Genomic DNA, 18,777 nt, shown 5'->3' with positions numbered 1-18,777 from the left:
TGGGAGACTGCTGAACAGACTGCCATCAAGGACTGAAGGTTACCGTTTCCTGTCTGACAGCCTCTTGGCCTGGATCTAGATAAAGGTCCCTTCTCTGCCTGGCAGGTCCTAAGCCTGCAGCTCTAGGGTTCCACTTCCCTCGTGGTTTCTTGAGCCCCGCCCACATTTTATGTTTTTTATTTCCCCAATTCAACGGTGTGAAGGAAATCACTGCAGCTGTCTGGAGCTTGGTCCAGTCTGTGGAGTTCCTCAGAGTTTAAATAAGGGCTATTATTTATTAAAAGGAGTCAGAAGGCATGCCCTGTCACAAAAGTGAGACTAGGTGCCCCAGTTCAGAGAAAACACTTTCCTAGAAATCCTGGAAGACTGCTTGGATGAGGTAGGATTTTTAAGAACGGAGGGCATTCCATCGACAAGAAAGAACGCGTCCAATAAGGGAGGAGAAAAGCTTAAGAAGTGTTTCTGAAAAACTGGAGCTGGGAGGGATCTGAGGTCTCTATTGTTCACAGTCACTCCTTCCACCTTCTTTACAGACAGACGTGAAGCGGAGATTTGGCCAAGGTCAAGCCACCGGGGTCAGGACTTAGCTCTGCGGGCACCAGGCTGGTTTTTAATCCACCTCCTTCCCGTTTTCCTCAAGTGATCTGCTTGTCAGGCTCTCCTGTTAAGCTGCAATCTCCTCGCGAGCAGGTTCACTGTTTCTTCATTCTTGGAGCCCAGTGGCTAGTGTAGTCAATGATCTTCACTCTCAGCTGGAGATGCTTGTTTCAGACAGGCTGTCTAACTTGCCCAAGATCACACAGCAGTCAAGTGCCGGGCTGTAGTTTAGCCTTCATAACCGGACTCCGAATCCCTCGCCACAATGGATCGTTCAGGAACATTTGTTGAACGAATGAACGAACCCAAATCGGTCGAATCCGTTTAGAGGCCCGGCCGCACCGGGTAGCTGGGGACTGGGCTTGCCAGATCCAAGCACTCCCAGGCTAGTCGTTCGGCTCAGGCTCCGAGGCCCCGCCCCCTGCCCATCTGGGCACGCCCCCACCTAGGGGACTTGGGTCCCTTTCTGCGTTCGAGTTTCCCTTGGCTCTAGGCCCTGGGCGGAGGGCCTCTCCCGGCCTGGCGACCTGTGCCCGCTCCCAGACCAGCCCTCTCTCTCCTCCTCCTTTTCTCCCTCCCTCAGACTCTAAACTTCTTTTTTCCTCCCTCTCTAAACTTCAGTCATTCTAGTGCCCGCCTCCTCTACTCAGTGCAACCAATTAGAATCAGCATACCCGCTGAGGTCCCGCCCCCAGCCTGCCGGAACCCAATCCACCGTGCCGAGTCGAGAGCTGGGCGCGTCCTTCAGAGCCGGGCTGGTGACGACAGCGCGCCGGGCGCTGCGCTGCGGGAGGGGGCGGGGCCGGGCCGGCGCGGGCGGGGGAGGGGCCAAGCGGGGAGGAGGTTGCGGCGGGTTTGAAAGCGCCAGTTTCCTGGCAGCTGGGGCAGGCGTTGGTCTCGTCGCTCCCGCTCCGCAGCGGCCGCGCTCGAGCGGGCGACCGAGCTCTGCGCGCGCGTCCCGGACGGAGCTCCGCGTTCCAGCTGCTCCCTCCGCTCCCGCCCCTTTGCCTCAGCCTTTCCCGCCGCGCGGGCGCCGAGCCCCGGCCGTCGGCGCTGACCCCGCCCGGAGAGACCCCGCCGGCGCCGCCCGCGGGGCGCGCGCTCCCTTCGGCTCTGCTCGGCGGCCCCGCGTGAGGGGCGGCCCGCGGCGGCGCGCGGCCGGCGGGCTGAGGCAGGGGGTCCGCGGCGGGGCCCCTCGGGCCGGGCTGTGCGCGGGGCCCGGAGCGGCACCGCGGCCGCCCGCGCGGGGGCTCCCCATGGTGCAGCGGAGGTCGGGATGTCGAAGACGTTGAAGAAGAAGAAGCACTGGCTCAGCAAGGTGCAAGAGTGTGCGGTGTCCTGGGCCGGGCCCCCGGGCGACTTGGGCGCGGAGATCCGCGGCGGCGCCGAGCGCGGCGAGTTCCCCTACCTGGGGCGGCTCCGCGACGAGCCTGGTGGCGGCGGAGGCACCTGCTGCGTGGTCTCGGGCAAGGCGCCCAGTCCGGGCGATGTGCTGCTGGAGGTGAACGGGACGCCGGTCAGTGGGCTCACCAACCGGGACACCCTGGCTGTCATCCGCCACTTCCGCGAGCCCATCCGTCTGAAGACCGTGAAGCCAGGTGCGCTGTCGGCTTGGGGACCCGGGTCCTCCTGGTCCGGACTCCCTGGGGAGGGGGAGGGGGAGGGGGAGGAGGCGGCGCCGGGGTTTCCCATTTTGCGGCTGGTAAAACTGAGCTCGGATTGAACCGACAGCTGTGTAGGCTGTCAGGGAATTGCATCTAGGAGCTGGCTTTCCTAATCCAGCTCGGTCTCCTCCCCCTCGCCCCCCCTGCAGACAAGAGTTTCTATTTGTATTTTTTTTTTGCCTAGAGAAGGCCATCCCTTTTTGCTCCCCTTAGTGGAAAAGGTCCTAGCATGGTAGTCTTTTCTTTGGAACGGTTCTGCGTCTTGTAACGGGGAGAAAGGGCTTTACTATGGAGACTCGTCGCTGGATCGAGTGCAGAGGTTAGCACCGAAAGCTCCCGGGAGGGCTCAGCTGGCCCGGTGCGTCGTGCACAACCGCAGACGTCTGGGAGCTGACAATCCAACTCTGTGGGTCTAAGTGGCTCAGGTGTCTGGGTACCGATGAGGTATGTGGCAGTGGAGCTGTTGTGTAGTCTGGGTTTGGAAGGAAGACCTAGGTGCCCAGCCTAGCAAATGCTTTTGTAAAGCTTTCGAATCTACAGAATTTGTTGAAGCGTTGGGTAAAAAAAGAACCCTTGTTGCTCTGGTGTCTTTGATGCTCGTAAAATGTGCTGCAAAGCACGCTACGCTTATGGCATGCTCGCTAGTTGGAAAGCATTGATCAGACTGCGTACAGTCTGGTCTGGTAGTATGTAGTAAGTTTTCTTACGAATTTGTAAGTGAGAACATTGTTGGTCCTTTCGGTATTGGTAAAATGTGGTTCTGGCTTCTGAGATGGTTATAGGCAAGATAATTATGATTAATTATTGTTATTAGAAATCAAATTGTTTCTCCTGAACGTAGGGTGAATTTGAACATACGGGGCTGCCTGGACTAGATTTTGGATTTTCCCTTTCACTACAAAACGCTAGAAATTTCTAGAGAAAATTTAATATGCTCTCTCCCTCTTCCTCTTCTTCAGCTCACTTTAGGAATATCTCTTTAGAAGTCCTTGAGCTAATTGCAACTGATGGTTTGGGGCAGTAGATGTGTATTGTGGGTAACACAGTCTTACTATCTTAAATGAAGGTTCTTTACTCTCTATCATAGCCATTTTAAGATTTGTGTTTTTGTGAGTTTTTCTTACTGTTAATTTTTAGAACTTTGTAACTGTAAACAACCTTTTCTTTATGTTTTTGAGGATTGTAAGATTCTTAACTCTTCTACAACCATATGTGAAGGGTGGAGGGAAGACTTTTGGGACTGTAATTTGGCCTGTTGGTTACTGTTTGTAACACTGAAAAGATTATACAGAAAACATTTACTAGCCACTTAGATCAGTGGTTCTCAACCTATAGGTTGAGACCCCTTGGGGTGTCTGAATATAAGCTATCCTGCATATTAGGTATTTACATTATGATTTGTAACAGTAGAAAGATTATAGTTATGAAGTAGAAACAAAGTAGTTTTATGGTTGGGGGGGTGTCACCACAACATGAGGGACTGTATTAAAGGGCCACAGCATTAAGAAGATTGAGAACCACTGACTTAGATAAAACCCCATGAGCCAGCAAATGATGAGAACATGTGCATCATTGCTCTGTTTTGTTTTGATCACTTGGGGCATTACTGAGAGAATAACTGTTTTAAAAAGAGCCATAAAGTTGATAGGTTGTTGAGGAAGTTGGTATAGTCCCACTGTGATTCTTTTAAAAGACCAGAGAGTATGACTCCTTAATATTCTGGTTTACATGTTATACACTTTTCAACTTTCACATTAAATTGGAGAAAATATTTCAGGGTTTAGAGTGTTATACAGTAGTGTTAGTTAACTATATTGATCAAGTCTTCTGTGCCCCAGAATATAGTCAGAATTTTTGTATTAATAAAATTTTGCCTTCTTGGCAACCAATGACCCTGTTCTACTTTAAATATTTAGCCCAAATAAAGGGAATAACTGCTATTAATGGCTGCAACACATCTTAATAACAATTCTGAATTTTGTGCTTGCTTTTTAAAATGTGCTCAGCATTGATAATTTGTAGTGGATACCACTATTTTTGTGTCATCTGGGATTTGAAACTGTTCTAAGCCAATTATGATGAAAAATATTTGTTAGGTAGTATATTAAATGACTTTCTTAAATGGCTTTGCTTAAAAGCAGCATTTATAATAAAATACCAAGGGTTTTGTAGGTTAAACACAATCTTTAAGTCCTAGAAATTGAGAACTTGAAGAGGTTATTTGTAGAACTTTGGATTTGGTTAAGAACAGCACAAGTATATCTCAAGAGGAGTCTGGATTCTGTATGGTTGTGATTTGTTTAGAAAAGCATGAAAATACAGTATAAGGTGTCCAAAAAAGAAACTCGCACTGCCCCCACTCCCATTTTACTTAAACTTTGTGAAAGAGGCACAATTTTAATTTAAAGCGTTATACAGTAGATATAGCGCTCTTGACTGGTAACTCTTCATTCAACTGCATTCTTGACAGTCATTTAGAAGCTAACACAGTGAAAGAGTACAAAAAAAATGTGGCCATTTCTGTAAGATGTCATGTTAATGAGGAATGGTCTCATACTGTCTTCTGACAGTTTGTGGCAGGAGGATGAGCTGGGCTGTAGACCTGACTGCAGCAACCCTACTTCCTTACTTCAGCCCCCTTTTCATCCTGGAGATAGATGCTCAGGGAGCCCTGCCAATGCTGTTAACACAGGGACTTAAAGTATATCTTCTTTCAGATTTTCTTCACTTTTGATTTAGAGTTGTATTTATTTTCATTTGTTATACTTTTTAATGAGTAATTGAAAATAGATAGCTCTTTAAAATCTGTATCATTCTGAGTTAGGGTTCGTGTTTTAGTGCTAATATAGTACTTAGCAATCAATACTTCAACATTTATAGGTTAATCTTTAGTCCCATTTGTTGCTTGGCCCAATTAGTTACCAGTTTCTTAATTGTGATCTGTGCTTTTGTTTTTGTTTTGTTACTGTTTTTTACAAGAGAAAAGTTATTTGAATTTGAACTTCTGAACTTTAGACCACTGGTGAAACTTTTTTATGGTATAGTCCTGTCTCTAGCACAGGTGCCTGTAATTTTACATCAGAGTATATTCTTAAACAAGTTTTATTTGGATTACTATGATAATTAGTTAATTTTGTTTTAAAATTCCCTCAACTGTGAATGTGTAGAGTTTTAGAAAACAAGTATTTGCTTATTAGTGCACTTATAAATATTCATCAGTTGTACGTTACATGATTTTATTACAGTTAAAGATTAAGTATTGCATTATAGTCTAAAAGTATGTGAAATCATTGTGTGCTGCTTTATTATGCACATAGTGCATCAGACTACGTTAACTCTACTACTGTGTCTAGGGATGAAATTCACAGGGAACGTTGTGTTTAATGTAGTTAGCTGTGTGTTTAACAACTAATTTGAAACAGTTTGTAGCATGTTAATTAAATGCAGGTAAAAATGCTCACTACCGACTAAGGGACTATAGTGTCTAAAGGAATTTTGTTAAAATGAACTCACGCCTAGAAATACATTCCCCTTTAGTGAAGAAGCTTTACTAGATGCTGTAAAGTAAGGAATGTGTATGATAATGCAAATAATAAAAACTCTGTTTTACTTCTCAACTCTTGGATATTTTTGTTAGTTTTAGTGTAGTGGGTAAGTTGGAACATCACTGAATTTGCCTTAAGTGGTTTAATATCCAAACAAGAGACGAGCAAAAGAAATGAGACTTAACTGCTAGCCTCCTAGGTTAGTAATACCACCAAATATTCAATATCTTTATTAGCCAACAGAAACTAGAGATTGGTGAGGCAGCCCTTTTGTTCTAGACAATTGTATCAAAATTTGATAAACCTTCATTTGAAACATTCTTGCTTTTTAGGATTTTTGGTAGCCGGTCCCCGCCCCTCCAAAAGGTCTTCGTTTAGTGATTCAGGTTCAGGATTCCTTTGATTAACTAGGAAATGTATGCTGCAGCAACAACTGGTGTGCTGACTCTTCCTACACTGTTAACATCTTTATACTTAAAAACTTGTTTCGATATTACTTTGTAGGATTACTATATCCAAATATCTCTCATGTATTTAATTTGATTACTTTTCTAGTTTATCATTCTGGTTGCCTTACTGATTGATGTTTCCTGTCTTAGGCTTATCATTGCTGTGATGTAACACCATGGCCAAAAGCAACTTGGGAAGGATAGGGTTTATTTGGCTTACACTTCCATATCACCTGATTAATCATTGAAGAAAGTGAGGATAGGAACTCAACCAGGGCAGGAACCTGGAGGCAGGAACTGATGCAGAGGCCATGGAGGAGTGCTGCTTACTGGCTTGCTCTCATGGCTTGCTCAGCCTGCTTTCTTATAAAACCCAGGAACAACATCCCAGGGATAGTACCACCCATAATGGGATGGCCTCCCCCCAATCAATCACCAATCAAGAAAATGCCTACAGGCATGCCTACAGCCTGATTTTATGGAGCTGTTTTCTCAATAGAGGTTCTCTCCCTTCAAATGACTATATCTTGTGCCAAGTTGACATAAAACTATCCAACACATTCCCCTTAACTTTCTTCTTAACTTAACTAGATAGTCTTTCCTAGGTTGATGCCTTTTAGAAAACCTTTAATTTCTTGCTGTCATGTTACAAACACAACTTTAATATTTGATGCTTTCAATTTTCAGATTACTTTTTTTTGTTTTTTACAAGTCAGTGCTAAAACTGAATTTCATGGAACACAGCAATACAACACTGTGTTTCTGGAAATATTTGTTATTTTTCCTCTGATGTGGATAATACTTTATAAAACCACTTGTTAATGATATTTTAATCATTCCTAAAAGTTTGTTCTCTAATTTATTGAAATTCATGGTAAACATATCTAAATTTGTTTCAGTATCTGATTTATAAAGTTAATGCCTAATCTTCAGGTGAATAATGTCATATAGTGTCTTTAATCTATGATTCCCCCCAAGTCCTTTTTGAAATTTTGTGGGTACTCAGTTTTTTGTGTCTTTGGACTGCGTTATAGGAAAATAGTCTCTTCCCTTCCGCTTCTTCTTTTTTCCTCTTCCTCTTCCATTTTCTTTCTTTTCTTGACAGGCTTTTTCTCGATGTGCATTGCTGGCTGGCCTTGAATTTGTGGGCAGTCCTCCTGTCCCAACTCCTGAGAGCTTGGATGAAAAACGTGTGCCACTACACCCAATAACTTTATTTTTTCTTTCCTTCTCTTTTGGTTTTTTGAGACATGGTTTCTCTGTGTATCCCTGGTTGTCCTGGAATTCATTCTGTAGACCAGGCTGGCCTTGAACTCAGATCTGCCTGCCTCTGCCTCTCAAGTGCTGAGATTAAAGGTGTGCACCACTACCACCACCCGGCTTCAATAATTTCATTTTTGAACCACTCTTATATTCTTTATCAAACTCTACTGATTTAAAGTGAATTTCTTGCCCTTTGTGATTTAGCAAAAGATAAGTTTTGGTATTAAAGACTACAACTGTGTTACCCTGAATTAACTTTTTCTTTCTTTCTTTTTTTTTTTTTTAAAGATTTATTTATTTTATGTATGTGAGTGCTCTATCTGCATGTACACCTCTATGCCAGAAGAGGGCATCTGATCCCACTATAGATGGTTGTGAGTCATCATGTGGTTGCTGGGAATAGAACTCAGGACCTCTGGAAGAGCAGTTCTTAGCTGCTGAGCCATCTCTCCAGTCCCCAACTTTTTCAAAATGTATCCTGAAATATTGAGAAATATATTTCTTCAAATACTGTATTTTTATAGGGAAAGGTGGACAGTCTGAATGCAAGATTGTTACTGAGGGTGGTGAGATGCTGTGCAGTGTGGAGTAGTGCTTTGGAGACTTGTGTGTGGGGAGGAAAGGCAAACCCGCTCACTATTCTTCCTACCCTGAAAAAAAATCAATATTATTCTGAAAGTTTTCCATGGAATGCTGCTTCTTTTAGAGTATAAAGAGAAAGTGAAAAATTGGCTTACTGAACATGCTCCCTCCTCAGACACCTAATGATGTCCCCACGCAGCTAGCACTGGCCTTGCAAATGAGTCAGAAATGGTATCTTTAAGAAGCACACAAAATCATAAGAGCCGAGTGATTCACTGGAAAAGGATTCTTGTAGGAAAGGTTTTTAATTATTTCATCTTTTTCCTTACTATTTAAAACTCCTCAGGTAAGATTTAATATGAATTTTGGTGAAAACTAAACTCTGTTTTAAAAAGTTACTTTGAGCTAGATGTCGTAGTGGGCACCTTTGAGTTTAGTTCCTTGATAGTCTGAGGTGGGAGCATTGAGATTTCAAAGCCAGCCTGATTTACATAGTAAGACCCTATCTCAATGAAAAGGAGAGGGAGGGAAGGGAGAGAGGAAAAAAGAGAATGAGGATATCTTAGTAAGGATTTTTGGTTCCTTAATACACCAAAAAGGGGGAGGGGAAATCAAATCAATAAAAGTGTCTTTTTAAAAGTACTTAAGCTGCTCACCAACTGCTGTTTTGTACCACTTTTAGAATGAGTCTCCCATACCACCCATGTTGGAATTGCTGCTGTGTTTTAGTTGAACACCACATTAAGTGATTTGCTTGCAAAATAAAATTTTAAGAAATTATTGTCATGTGATATCAATAGTGAAACTTTGGATGCCTATATGAAGTAAGAGAAGGTTTCATTAGTTTTTGTTTTAATAGAGTCCTGGTCACTTGTCCTTATTTTCTGACTTAGCTGGTTGGGGAAGGAATTTGGAAAAAAATCTGAATTTATCTTGGTTTTGAAAGGTAGATAGATTTTGGATTAGTTGAAGAATGACATTTTAGTAGTAGATAAGATGAGGAGAAAAACACAGGGCAAGAAGGTTCACTTTGTAAATATCTATAGGGTGTTTCATTGCAATAGTTTTTATATGTGTATATGTTAAAAACATTTTACTTAAGCTGGGTGGTAGTAGTACATGCCTTTAATCCCAGCACTTGGGAGGCAGAGTAAGGCAAATCTGAGTATGAGGCTAGCCTGGTCTACAGAGTGAGTTCCAGGACAGCCAGGGCTACATACTGAAACCCTGTCTCAAGAAAAAGGTATAAAAACCACTTAGTACAAATGCACAAATAGTACTAAATAGTATTATGTGATAATTGGAAAATAGAGGGGAAATTATATATATTAATTGTTTAAATATAGAGATAATTGTATTGTGAATTATTCATGATAATGTTCTCTCAATTCTAACTTAAAATGTATTTTCTCCTAGTAATAATGCTGTTGAGGTGTTTAATGGTATTTCTGTCTTTAGTTTAGTCTCATTCAACTCATAATATAGTACCACGAGTATTCTTAATTTGCCCATAATGTACTTGAAATATTACCATTAGTACTGATGGTTTATGGGTATATACGCTTATTTGGTTTGCTTTGGAAGTCCAACAAGTTTTATGGGCAAACACAGTTTGCTAGTGTATTGAGAAGGGAACTGGAAACAGACTCCATCTTACCCTTGACTGAGTCACAGCAATTTGGCTTCTAGTGACAAGTGGCATCATTAATATCTTTATTTCTCTATTATCCCAGTAATTTTATGCAGCTAGTGGCTGTAGCACTGTGATTCTGAGGAGCAAGCCCCCTGCCATTGCAGTCATTCTAACATGGCCAAGAGAATATAGACTGCATTTTGCAGACTGTAAATTTCAGTTGTGACATAATCTAGGCACCTGAAAAAGGGCAGTCTGTGTTAATATATTTAGTTGCTTTGTTTTATTAGCATGTATTAGAGATATTGTTTAGAGATTCAGAAATGTAAAGGGTTACATAGTTAATGTTACTACCAGTTTTGTTCAGAGAAGCTTCTGTAGCCAATGGCCAATCAGTGTTTTATTTAATGACTAATCAGCAACACATTTGCCATACAGAACATCCCACAGCACTTCCCCCCCCCTTTTTTTTTCAAAAAGGAAGGTTTTAACCTTAACAAAGTAAAATTACATATAATTTGGGAATTTGGGCGTAGCTTCTCTTACTACTTCCTGCTGGAGGGGGACGCTGTATCTTATGGGGAAACAAAGAAAATTTTAGGATTATGGAATAGTCCATGAGGCTGTATCGTCTGAGCCAGTTGCCTTGAAACCATTCTGGATGTTGGATCATCTGGGCCATGGTGTCATAGGAGACCTTTCAGGGGGTCTTGGCTGGTCAAACCTGATGTATCTTAATCTTGAACAAATCCATAGCCTCTGGCTTTCTGTGGAAACAAAAGAGACTCTTTTCCAAAGCAACATATCCTTATATCCAAATTTTGAAGTCAAGGTACCTTTAAAGTATACATTTTGACATAACTCAACAGCTTTTACAATCAAATGTTTTTCTGCAGTTAAAAGTCCCAAAGACAACACAATCCAGAGTCTCTGTGTAATACTCATCTTTACATGGCTTATTTTTTATATTAATATTACTGTCTCTTTAAAAACTTTATTTTTAAAACTATGTATTTGTTTATATAACTTTATATATCACCTTTTTTGTCTCTTTCAAGCCTACGTATATTTTACACACACTGTAAACTATTACATCTGAATCTGTCTTATTGTGAATCTGTTGCTTTAAACTGCAGCAGCTGTGGCTGCTGGCTCCGCCCACCTCAGCTTCCCAACATGGCTACGTTTACCACCAGCTCTGAGAGCTATGTGGGTCTATGCTTTTATCCAAAGAGCGTGTAGTCCAGAAACCTCCCCTTTTGCTCTGCACCAGCAAAGGCTAAATCCACCACGCAGCTCAAAGTGCCACTTGCAAAGGCCCCACTCCCGCCATATGGCAGGTTGAGCTCGCATGCAAGGAACCCACCAGTAGCTCAAACCAGCAGCTGCCGCTCATTTGAGAGAGACAATTAGGAACTGTTTTTAGCTCCGTTTTAGAATCTTTTTTCTCAGTTTTTAGGTGGAAACTCTTGCCACCACGTTGGACGCCATTTGTAGCTTAAGTTTTCCTGCCTGGCCCACAGTCAGAACAAATCTCTCTCACCTGCCAGTCCCACAGCCTCTCAAACCCGACCAAGTAAACACAGAGACTTATATTGGTTTCAAACTGTATGGCCGTGGCAGGCTTCTTGCTAACTGTTCTTACAGCTTAAATTAATCCATTTCCATAATTCTATACCTTGCCACATGGCTCGTGGCTTACCGGCATCTTCACATGCTGTTTCTCATCGTGGCGGCTGGCAGTGTCTCTCTGACTCAGCCTTCCACTTCCCAGCTTTATTCTCCTCCTTGTCCCGCCTACACTTCCTGCCTAGCCAATGGCCAATCAGTGTTTTATTTAATGACTAATCAGCAACACATTTGCCATACAGAACATCCCACAGCAAGCTTCTTTTTGCTATGGACAATGATGACCGCAGAGACTCAGAACTGTTCACAGTGATAACATGTGATGATTGACTGTGCAGCCATATATGGGACATATGTGCATACATATATGTTTATATGCATCACCCCTTCCAAGGCTCAGAGAACATAGTGTAAGACGAGGAAGAGAGAATGGAAGAGCCAGAGAAAGTGGGGGCTTGGTATAGAATGCTAACTTCTGGTTATTGCATAGCATTGTACCCTTGAACTCATATCAGCATCTGTGATTATCTGTACAAGATCTGCACACGATTGAGCTTGACTGCATCTGATTGTGGACAGGGAGGAGCTCTGGAGGCCTTACCCCGTCCTGAGGATATATACAAACCTAATGGTTGCTAAGTAAGGCAGAGACATTCTTCATGCCCGTGCTCTTGTAAACAGTCTCTCATCCATGTTTCTATAAGCAACCCTAATGAAATTCATTGGGTCATCAAAAGAAAAAAAATGAGTTAAATTTTCCTGCTATAATTTAGTTGGAACGTTTTTTGTTTTGCTTTATCACAGAATAGGAAGGAATTAGAAATTTTGCCTTAAATTAATTATTAGAGTCTGTTCTGTTTAGAATATCCTTTCTGTGCTGGGAAGTTTTATGTCTACTTGACAAAAGTTGGAGTCACTTGGGAAGAGGTAACCTCAATTGAGAAAATGCCTCACCAGATTGGCGAGTGGGAAAGCCTGTGGTGCATTTTCTTGATTGAAGATAGATGTGAGAGGGCCCAACTCACCGAGGGCAGTGCCACCCCTGGGCTGGTGGTCCTGGGCAGTATAGGAAAGCAAACTGAGCTAGCCGGGAGGAGCAAGCCAGGAAGTAGCACTCCCCCATCACCGCGGCATCAGTTCCGGCTCCAGGTTCCTGTCCTGACTTTCCTCAGTGATGAACTGTGCTATGGAACTATAAACTGAGATAATCCCGTCCCTCCCCAAGTTGCTTGGGGTTTTGTCAAAACAGTAGAACCCTAATTAAGATACCTTCTTAATGTCTTGGATTTGCAATATGCATAGTAACTGATCTACTTAACAGTTCTGGTGTCTTACCCTCTTTGTTATTGCTGTGTTTTTTGCAGAGAGTTTTAAACATATAATTATTTTTCTTCTAGAAAGATTGTGAGGGGCTGGCTATACATGTGACTATAAAAATTGAATTTTACTGTACATGATGATATTTAATAAAATAGTTTTATGAATTGAAAATACACTAAGGGAAGAAAACAAATTTTTAATAGCAAATACTTTATTTTCTGAACTTAAATAGAATAGCTTTATTTTTTTCTTTTGTTAAAATACTTTTAAAACTGTGCTTGAATAGAGTAGTCCTAGAGAAATATTGCTGTTTGGATCTAATCATCCAAACTAATTATGCACAGGAAACTTGTGATAAATGGCTTAGATCTCAGCAGGAAGCATTAAAAAAAACATCAACAAAAACAAAACTTAATGCACATGCCAATTTTGAGAATTCTGTAGCAAGACAGACAGGAAAGGATGCTTCGAACCCTTTAGAAATAAGAGCCATTGCTTTCCCACTCCATCCTTGTTCCAGCTTGACCATCAATGAGTGAGATACCCTGATGGAGGGAGCTCTCTTGGGGAGAGAGAGAAACCTGGTGCTAGGGAATTTGCCAGGAATCCCCAAGGATGATCCCAGCTTAGACTACTAGAAATAGTGGGGAGGATGCCTGAACAGAACTGGCTTGTCTCAGTGATCAGATTGGTGAATACCCTAATTGTCATCATTGAACTTTTCTCCAGTAACTGATGGAAGCAGATGCAGAGATCTACAGCCAAACACCAGGCAGAGCTCCAGGAATCCAGTAGGAGAGAGAGAGAGAGGAGGGATTCTATGAGCAAGTGCATCAGGATCATGATGGGGAAACCTGTAGAGATGACCAAACCAAACTAGTGGGAATTCATGAAAGTTGGATCAATGGCTGTGAAGCCTGCATGGGACTGGACTAGGCCCTCTGCATGGAGAGACAATTGTGTAGCTTGATCTCCTTGGGGGGCCCCCTGGTGGTAGAATCAGAATCCTTCTGCATGAGGTGACTTTGTGGAGCCCACTACCTATGGTGGGACAGCTCTTGAAGCCTTGAGGCAGGGGGAAGGGCTTGGACTTGCCTCTACTAGATGTGCCTTCCCATGGGAGGCCTTGCCTTCTTGTGGGGGAGAGTGGGGAGTGGGTTAGAGAGGAGGCTGAGGGGGTGGGAGGAGGGAAGAGGGAGATCTTGGATTGGGTGTGTAAAATGAATGAAAAAAATTTTCTTAATAAAAAAAGAAATAAGGGTCATTAAAGCTTCTTATTTTTTCTTATGGAGTCCAATAACAAACCATGGAGGGACTTTGATATACTCTGTGCTCATCTTTTTGAGCTATTGCTGTAAAGAGAGGCTAGTGATGTACAGTGATTGGACAGGCTGGGATAACATGTCCATTCTTGCAGCTAGGTATAGATAGCACAATATCACTAAAGCAGAACTTCAAGAATGGGAGGGAGGAGGGAGTTCCTCAAAGGAAGGGATGCTAAGCAGACAACATGGGATGTGGCCTCATTTAAAATATTTAATATCTGCTACTTTTAAGCCAACAGCTGGACCTAGTTGATATACAACTAATTTAAGTAACAAGCAAACAAACAAAAACTACATAGATTCTGTAGAGCAAAGCTGAGACTGATTTTATGAAACAATTTGCTCAAGTGTTTTTGCATTCGATGTTTTTAAATCTGAAAACTGCTTTTATATAAAATTTAGATGTTTGGCTGGCAAGATATCTCAGCTGGTGAAAGTGCTTCCCAAAAGCCTGTGAATTTGATCCCTGGTACCCAAATGGTAGAAAGAACCAGCTCCCCCTTAAATTGTCCTCTGACAGCTACAAACATGTAGCTGTACACACACACACACACACACACACACACACACACACACACACACACACACGCAATAATTAAAAAGTTCTTTTTGGCTGGAGGGACAGTTCAACGGTTAGGAGCACTGGCTGCTCTTCCAGAGGACCTGGGTTCAATTCCTAGCACCCACATGGCAGCTTTCAGCTATCTGTAACCCCAGTTCCAGGGGACCCAGCACCCTCACACAGACACACATGGAGGCAAAAACACCAATGCATATAAAATAAAAACAAATTATAGAAAAGTTATTTTTATATGTATGAGTATTTTGCCTGTATGTTTTTCTGTGCACCATGCTGCATGCCTGGTGTCAAAAGAGGCCAGAAGAGGGTGTCAGATCCCCTAGGACTGAAATTATAGAAAGTTTTGAACTGCTATGTGGGTGCTGGGAACTGGATTTGGGTCCTCTGGGAGAGTAGCTGGTGTTCTTAACCACGGAGCAATCTCTCCAGATCCCCAGCTCTCTTTTGAGACAGTATTTCCCCATTTAGCCCTGGCTGGCCTCGAACTCACTATGCAGACTAGGTTAGCCTCTAACTGCACCTGGCTTCCTGAAATAAAAAAAAATTTTTAAAAACATTCAGTTGCTTAGAAAATTGAGGTGCTGATACTTGGATATGTTTGACCAAGACATACTGCTTGTAAGTGTTCTCACTCAAAAGCAAAAATAAAAGCAAAAGCCACACAATATCAAACGAGACTCTCCAAATCAGTGCTTCTTGTTCTAAAGTAGATGGAATACTTTGGAGGATCATTTAATAACTTTGGTAGTGAGAAAATGATTGTTAATCTAGTTCAGAAATGAAGTTTTAAAACTTAATATTATTATCCACTTTGAAAATTAAATTCTAAATTAATTGCTTCTCGGTGTTTTGCTTTTAAAGCAATGGTCTTTTTAGACATAAATTGAAACAGTATCATTATTGGCATTATTTCTAAAGGTTCCTGTACTGGCTAATTTTATATCAGTTTGACAAAAACTACAGTTATCTGAAAGGAGGGAACCTCAATTGAGAAAATGCCTTTCTAAGATCTAGCTATAGGATATTTTCTTAATTAGTGATTGATGGGGAGGGCCTAGCCCATTCTCGGTGATGCCATTCCTGGTGGTCCTGGTTCTAAGAAAGCAGGCTGAGCAAGCCATGGGGAGCAAGCCAGTAAGCCACACCCCTCCATGGCCTCTGCATCAGCTCCTGCCTCCAGGTACCTGCTCTGTTTGAGTTCCTGTCCCGACTTCCTTCAGTGATGAACAGTGATGTGGAAGTGTAAGCCCAATAAACCTTTTCTTCCCCAAGTTGCTTTTGGTCATAACAATAGCAACTCTAAGATAGTTCCCTAATTTTACCTTTTAAGTATGATCTCATATAAGTTATACATAGGTGAACCTACTAACTCATAACTTAGAAACACTAGTTAAAGTAATATATAATGTGGTGGTACCTTTTTATAAAAAGCAATTTGGCAGACATTGCAGAATAAAATGTGATCTTTTTTGTTAAATTTACTTTTTCCTCTGCCTCTACTGGGCAATTGGAGATTCAAGAAAGAATGGAGAGCCTAAGAGAGGGACAGGTGCTCACTTTACACTGTTTTTAAAAATTATTTTAATTTTATACTGTTTTATATTCTAATTACAGAATTAATGTTTTCAGCTTTTATGTTACAAAGTGATTTTACTTTTGAGACAGATATTACTGTTTATCCCAGGCAGCCTTGTACTCATGATCTTTTTGTTTGCAATTATGTCTCTTGAGTGATAAAATTACAGGTCTGCACCACCACACCTGGCTAAAAACAATAATTTAAATATTAATCTTTATTCACAGAGGGGTTTGCGCAGTGTCATCTGGTAGCTAGATCTTTAATAGACATTAAATGTTCAGAGATTATTGGTGAATATACATATACAGTGATTGTATGTATATACAAATGAACATCTTCAGTTGGGTGTGGTGGCAAGTCTGCAATCCTAGTACTTGGTTGAGACGTAGGCAGGAGGAACAGGAGCTTAAGGTCAGTGTTGGCTCTGTAGCAAATTCTAGGCCAACCTGGGATGAGTGAGACCTTGACTCAAAAACAAAATTTCTGGGTGGTGGGGAGGGGTGAAAAGAAAATTCCCAAACATTCCCTACCATCCCTCTCCCCACTGAAAGTCCTAACAAAAACAATGAAACATCTTTGGGCTGGGTATGATTTACTGGTAAGAGTCAAAACAGAGACTTATGTTTTTTCAGATTAGTTTATACTCTCTAGGCATGTCTTTTGGCCATATTTGGAAAATTGCTGCTTCTATTGCAGATGCCTGAATGACTAGAGTTCTTTAATATTAATTTCACTCATTGATTAATTGAGGTATAGAATATGTTTCAATAATTCATTCTTTCTTACCTCTGTTTACAGAACTGTATCTTATCCCATTTCAATAATTTTGGGTAGAATATTTTGTCAAAATTTTATTATTTTAGCTAATGTTTCTATTCACTAATTTAAATATTTGATTTAGGATGGAATACAACTAATAAAAAATTTAATTTCTTTTGAATAGAGTTAGAGCTAACCAGAGCTATCTTTTTTTTTTTTTTTTTTGGTTTTTCGAGACAGGGTTCCTCTGTGTAGCTTTGCGCCTTTTCCTGGAACTCACTTGGTAGCCCAGGCTGGCCTCGAACTCACAGAGATCCGCCTGGCTCTGCCTCCCGAGTGCTGGGATTAAAGGCGTGCGCCACCACCGCCCGGCTAACCAGAGCTATCTTATGATGTAGTACTGATAAGTAAAATTGATACTCAACTTCCTTTTGGTGGCATCCTCATGTTCCAACTACTGTGCTGCAAATCTAATATGACTCTTCTGCTCTGAGACGTTGTTGTGGCTTACTAGTTGTCCTATCTGATATGGTTTATAAGGACATAAATGGCGGCATTCATACCTTCCTGTAAAGAAATTAGGAACTGCATCTCCCTTTATACACAAAGAAACTGAGGTTCAGAGAGATTAACACATTAGAGTTCTCACAGTTGAATAGGAGCATCATTAAGCCTTCATTTTTCATTTACTGGGTAGAGTATTAGTTCATTATGTCTGAATAAAGCTGCTTTTCCCTACATTTTGAATTGAGTGGGTGTTAAATGTAGTAAAACATTGAGCAAATACTGAAATAAAAGGTTCATTGTTTGATTTTGTTTCTAAACAAAGTTTGTGGTAGTACAGTTTAACTTGTTTGGCTAAACTGAAGAGTTATTCATAAGGATTATTAATCAAATAGAAAATTCAATTAAATTATTGTTACACTTATAAGTGAATGGTTTCAGCAGTTATATTGAAAACCTGGATACTTTTAGAGAACCTACTTGAGACATCTGTATACTTGATACTGGAACTAGTACTTTCCTATATTTCCTATTCCCTTGCTGTAAAATTTACTATGTAGGTGTTTGTTAGCAAACTCATCCTGAGACTGATAGCCTAGAAAAATGTTATAATGAACATAGGATTGAATGTTTTGAAATTAATGGTCTTTTATAAGTATGCAGACTCTTCTCAAAGTATATTTTGCTTAGTAAAACGTATCCAATCTAGATAGAAGAAGAACTCATTGTATTCGAGCAGACCTCTCCTGCAGGCCCCAAGCACTGTACACTAAGATCACCCTTTGAAGAGGAAGCTCGAAGCAGCCTGTGGTGTCCCTGCCTCCTGTTCTTTGTGCTGTTAGGTTTTCTGTTTGGACTTAAAGGTCATCTTTAACTGGAAGGAGCTATGTCATCCAGTCAGTACCCTGAGTACAGAGATAAAGAAGGTGAAGCTTAACAGTGACAGAGTGTGGACTAGAACCCAGCTCGTCTCATTCCTTTTATTGTTTTGGCTTCTGGTATAAGAATTCAGACACAAATTTGATGAAAACTTGAGATTCCTCAAGGAGTCTGTATTCTTTTGGAATGAAGTGTTATGTGCTAGACCAGTTTGTTGAGGCTGTCTGCATTCATTTGTGTGGTTAGACACAGTGGTAACCCAGAAGTTGGAGCACATGAAATAATTTAAATTTTTGTATGCCATAAGTTTTCAGGGCATTTTTGGCCTGACATACCACTATAGCTTATGGTTAAGATTTAAACAATCATATAAAATTTTTAGCTGATGTAACAAATGAGTATCCAAGGAGGTTTTTTGTTTTGTTTTGTTTTGTTTTTTGTTTTCAGTTGTTTTAGCGTTGAGAAAATA

General features: G+C 41.4%; 1 protein-coding gene across 3 annotated transcripts in view; it reads left to right on the top strand.

Annotated features, from left to right (window-relative positions):
- The first annotated feature begins 1,771 nt into the window (after positions 1–1,771).
- Positions 1,772–18,777, top strand: part of Magi3 (membrane associated guanylate kinase, WW and PDZ domain containing 3) — a 224,258-nt gene continuing 207,252 nt past the window's right edge. For all 3 annotated transcript variants that reach the window (XM_052730272.1, XM_052730273.1, XM_052730274.1), the window contains exon 1: positions 1,772–2,195. In XM_052730272.1, the coding sequence (XP_052586232.1) occupies positions 1,874–2,195 (322 nt within the window). In that variant the 5' untranslated portion in view covers positions 1,772–1,873. The remainder of the gene's footprint in view (positions 2,196–18,777) is intronic.

This window comes from Peromyscus californicus, unplaced genomic scaffold (genome assembly GCF_007827085.1).
Source record: "Peromyscus californicus insignis strain IS unplaced genomic scaffold, ASM782708v3 Scaffold_9__1_contigs__length_137607984, whole genome shotgun sequence".
In the NCBI taxonomy this organism is placed as follows: domain Eukaryota; kingdom Metazoa; phylum Chordata; class Mammalia; order Rodentia; family Cricetidae; genus Peromyscus; species Peromyscus californicus.
The sequence above is the reverse complement of the archived record's forward strand: the minus strand, read 5'-3'. Positions and strand labels throughout refer to the sequence as shown.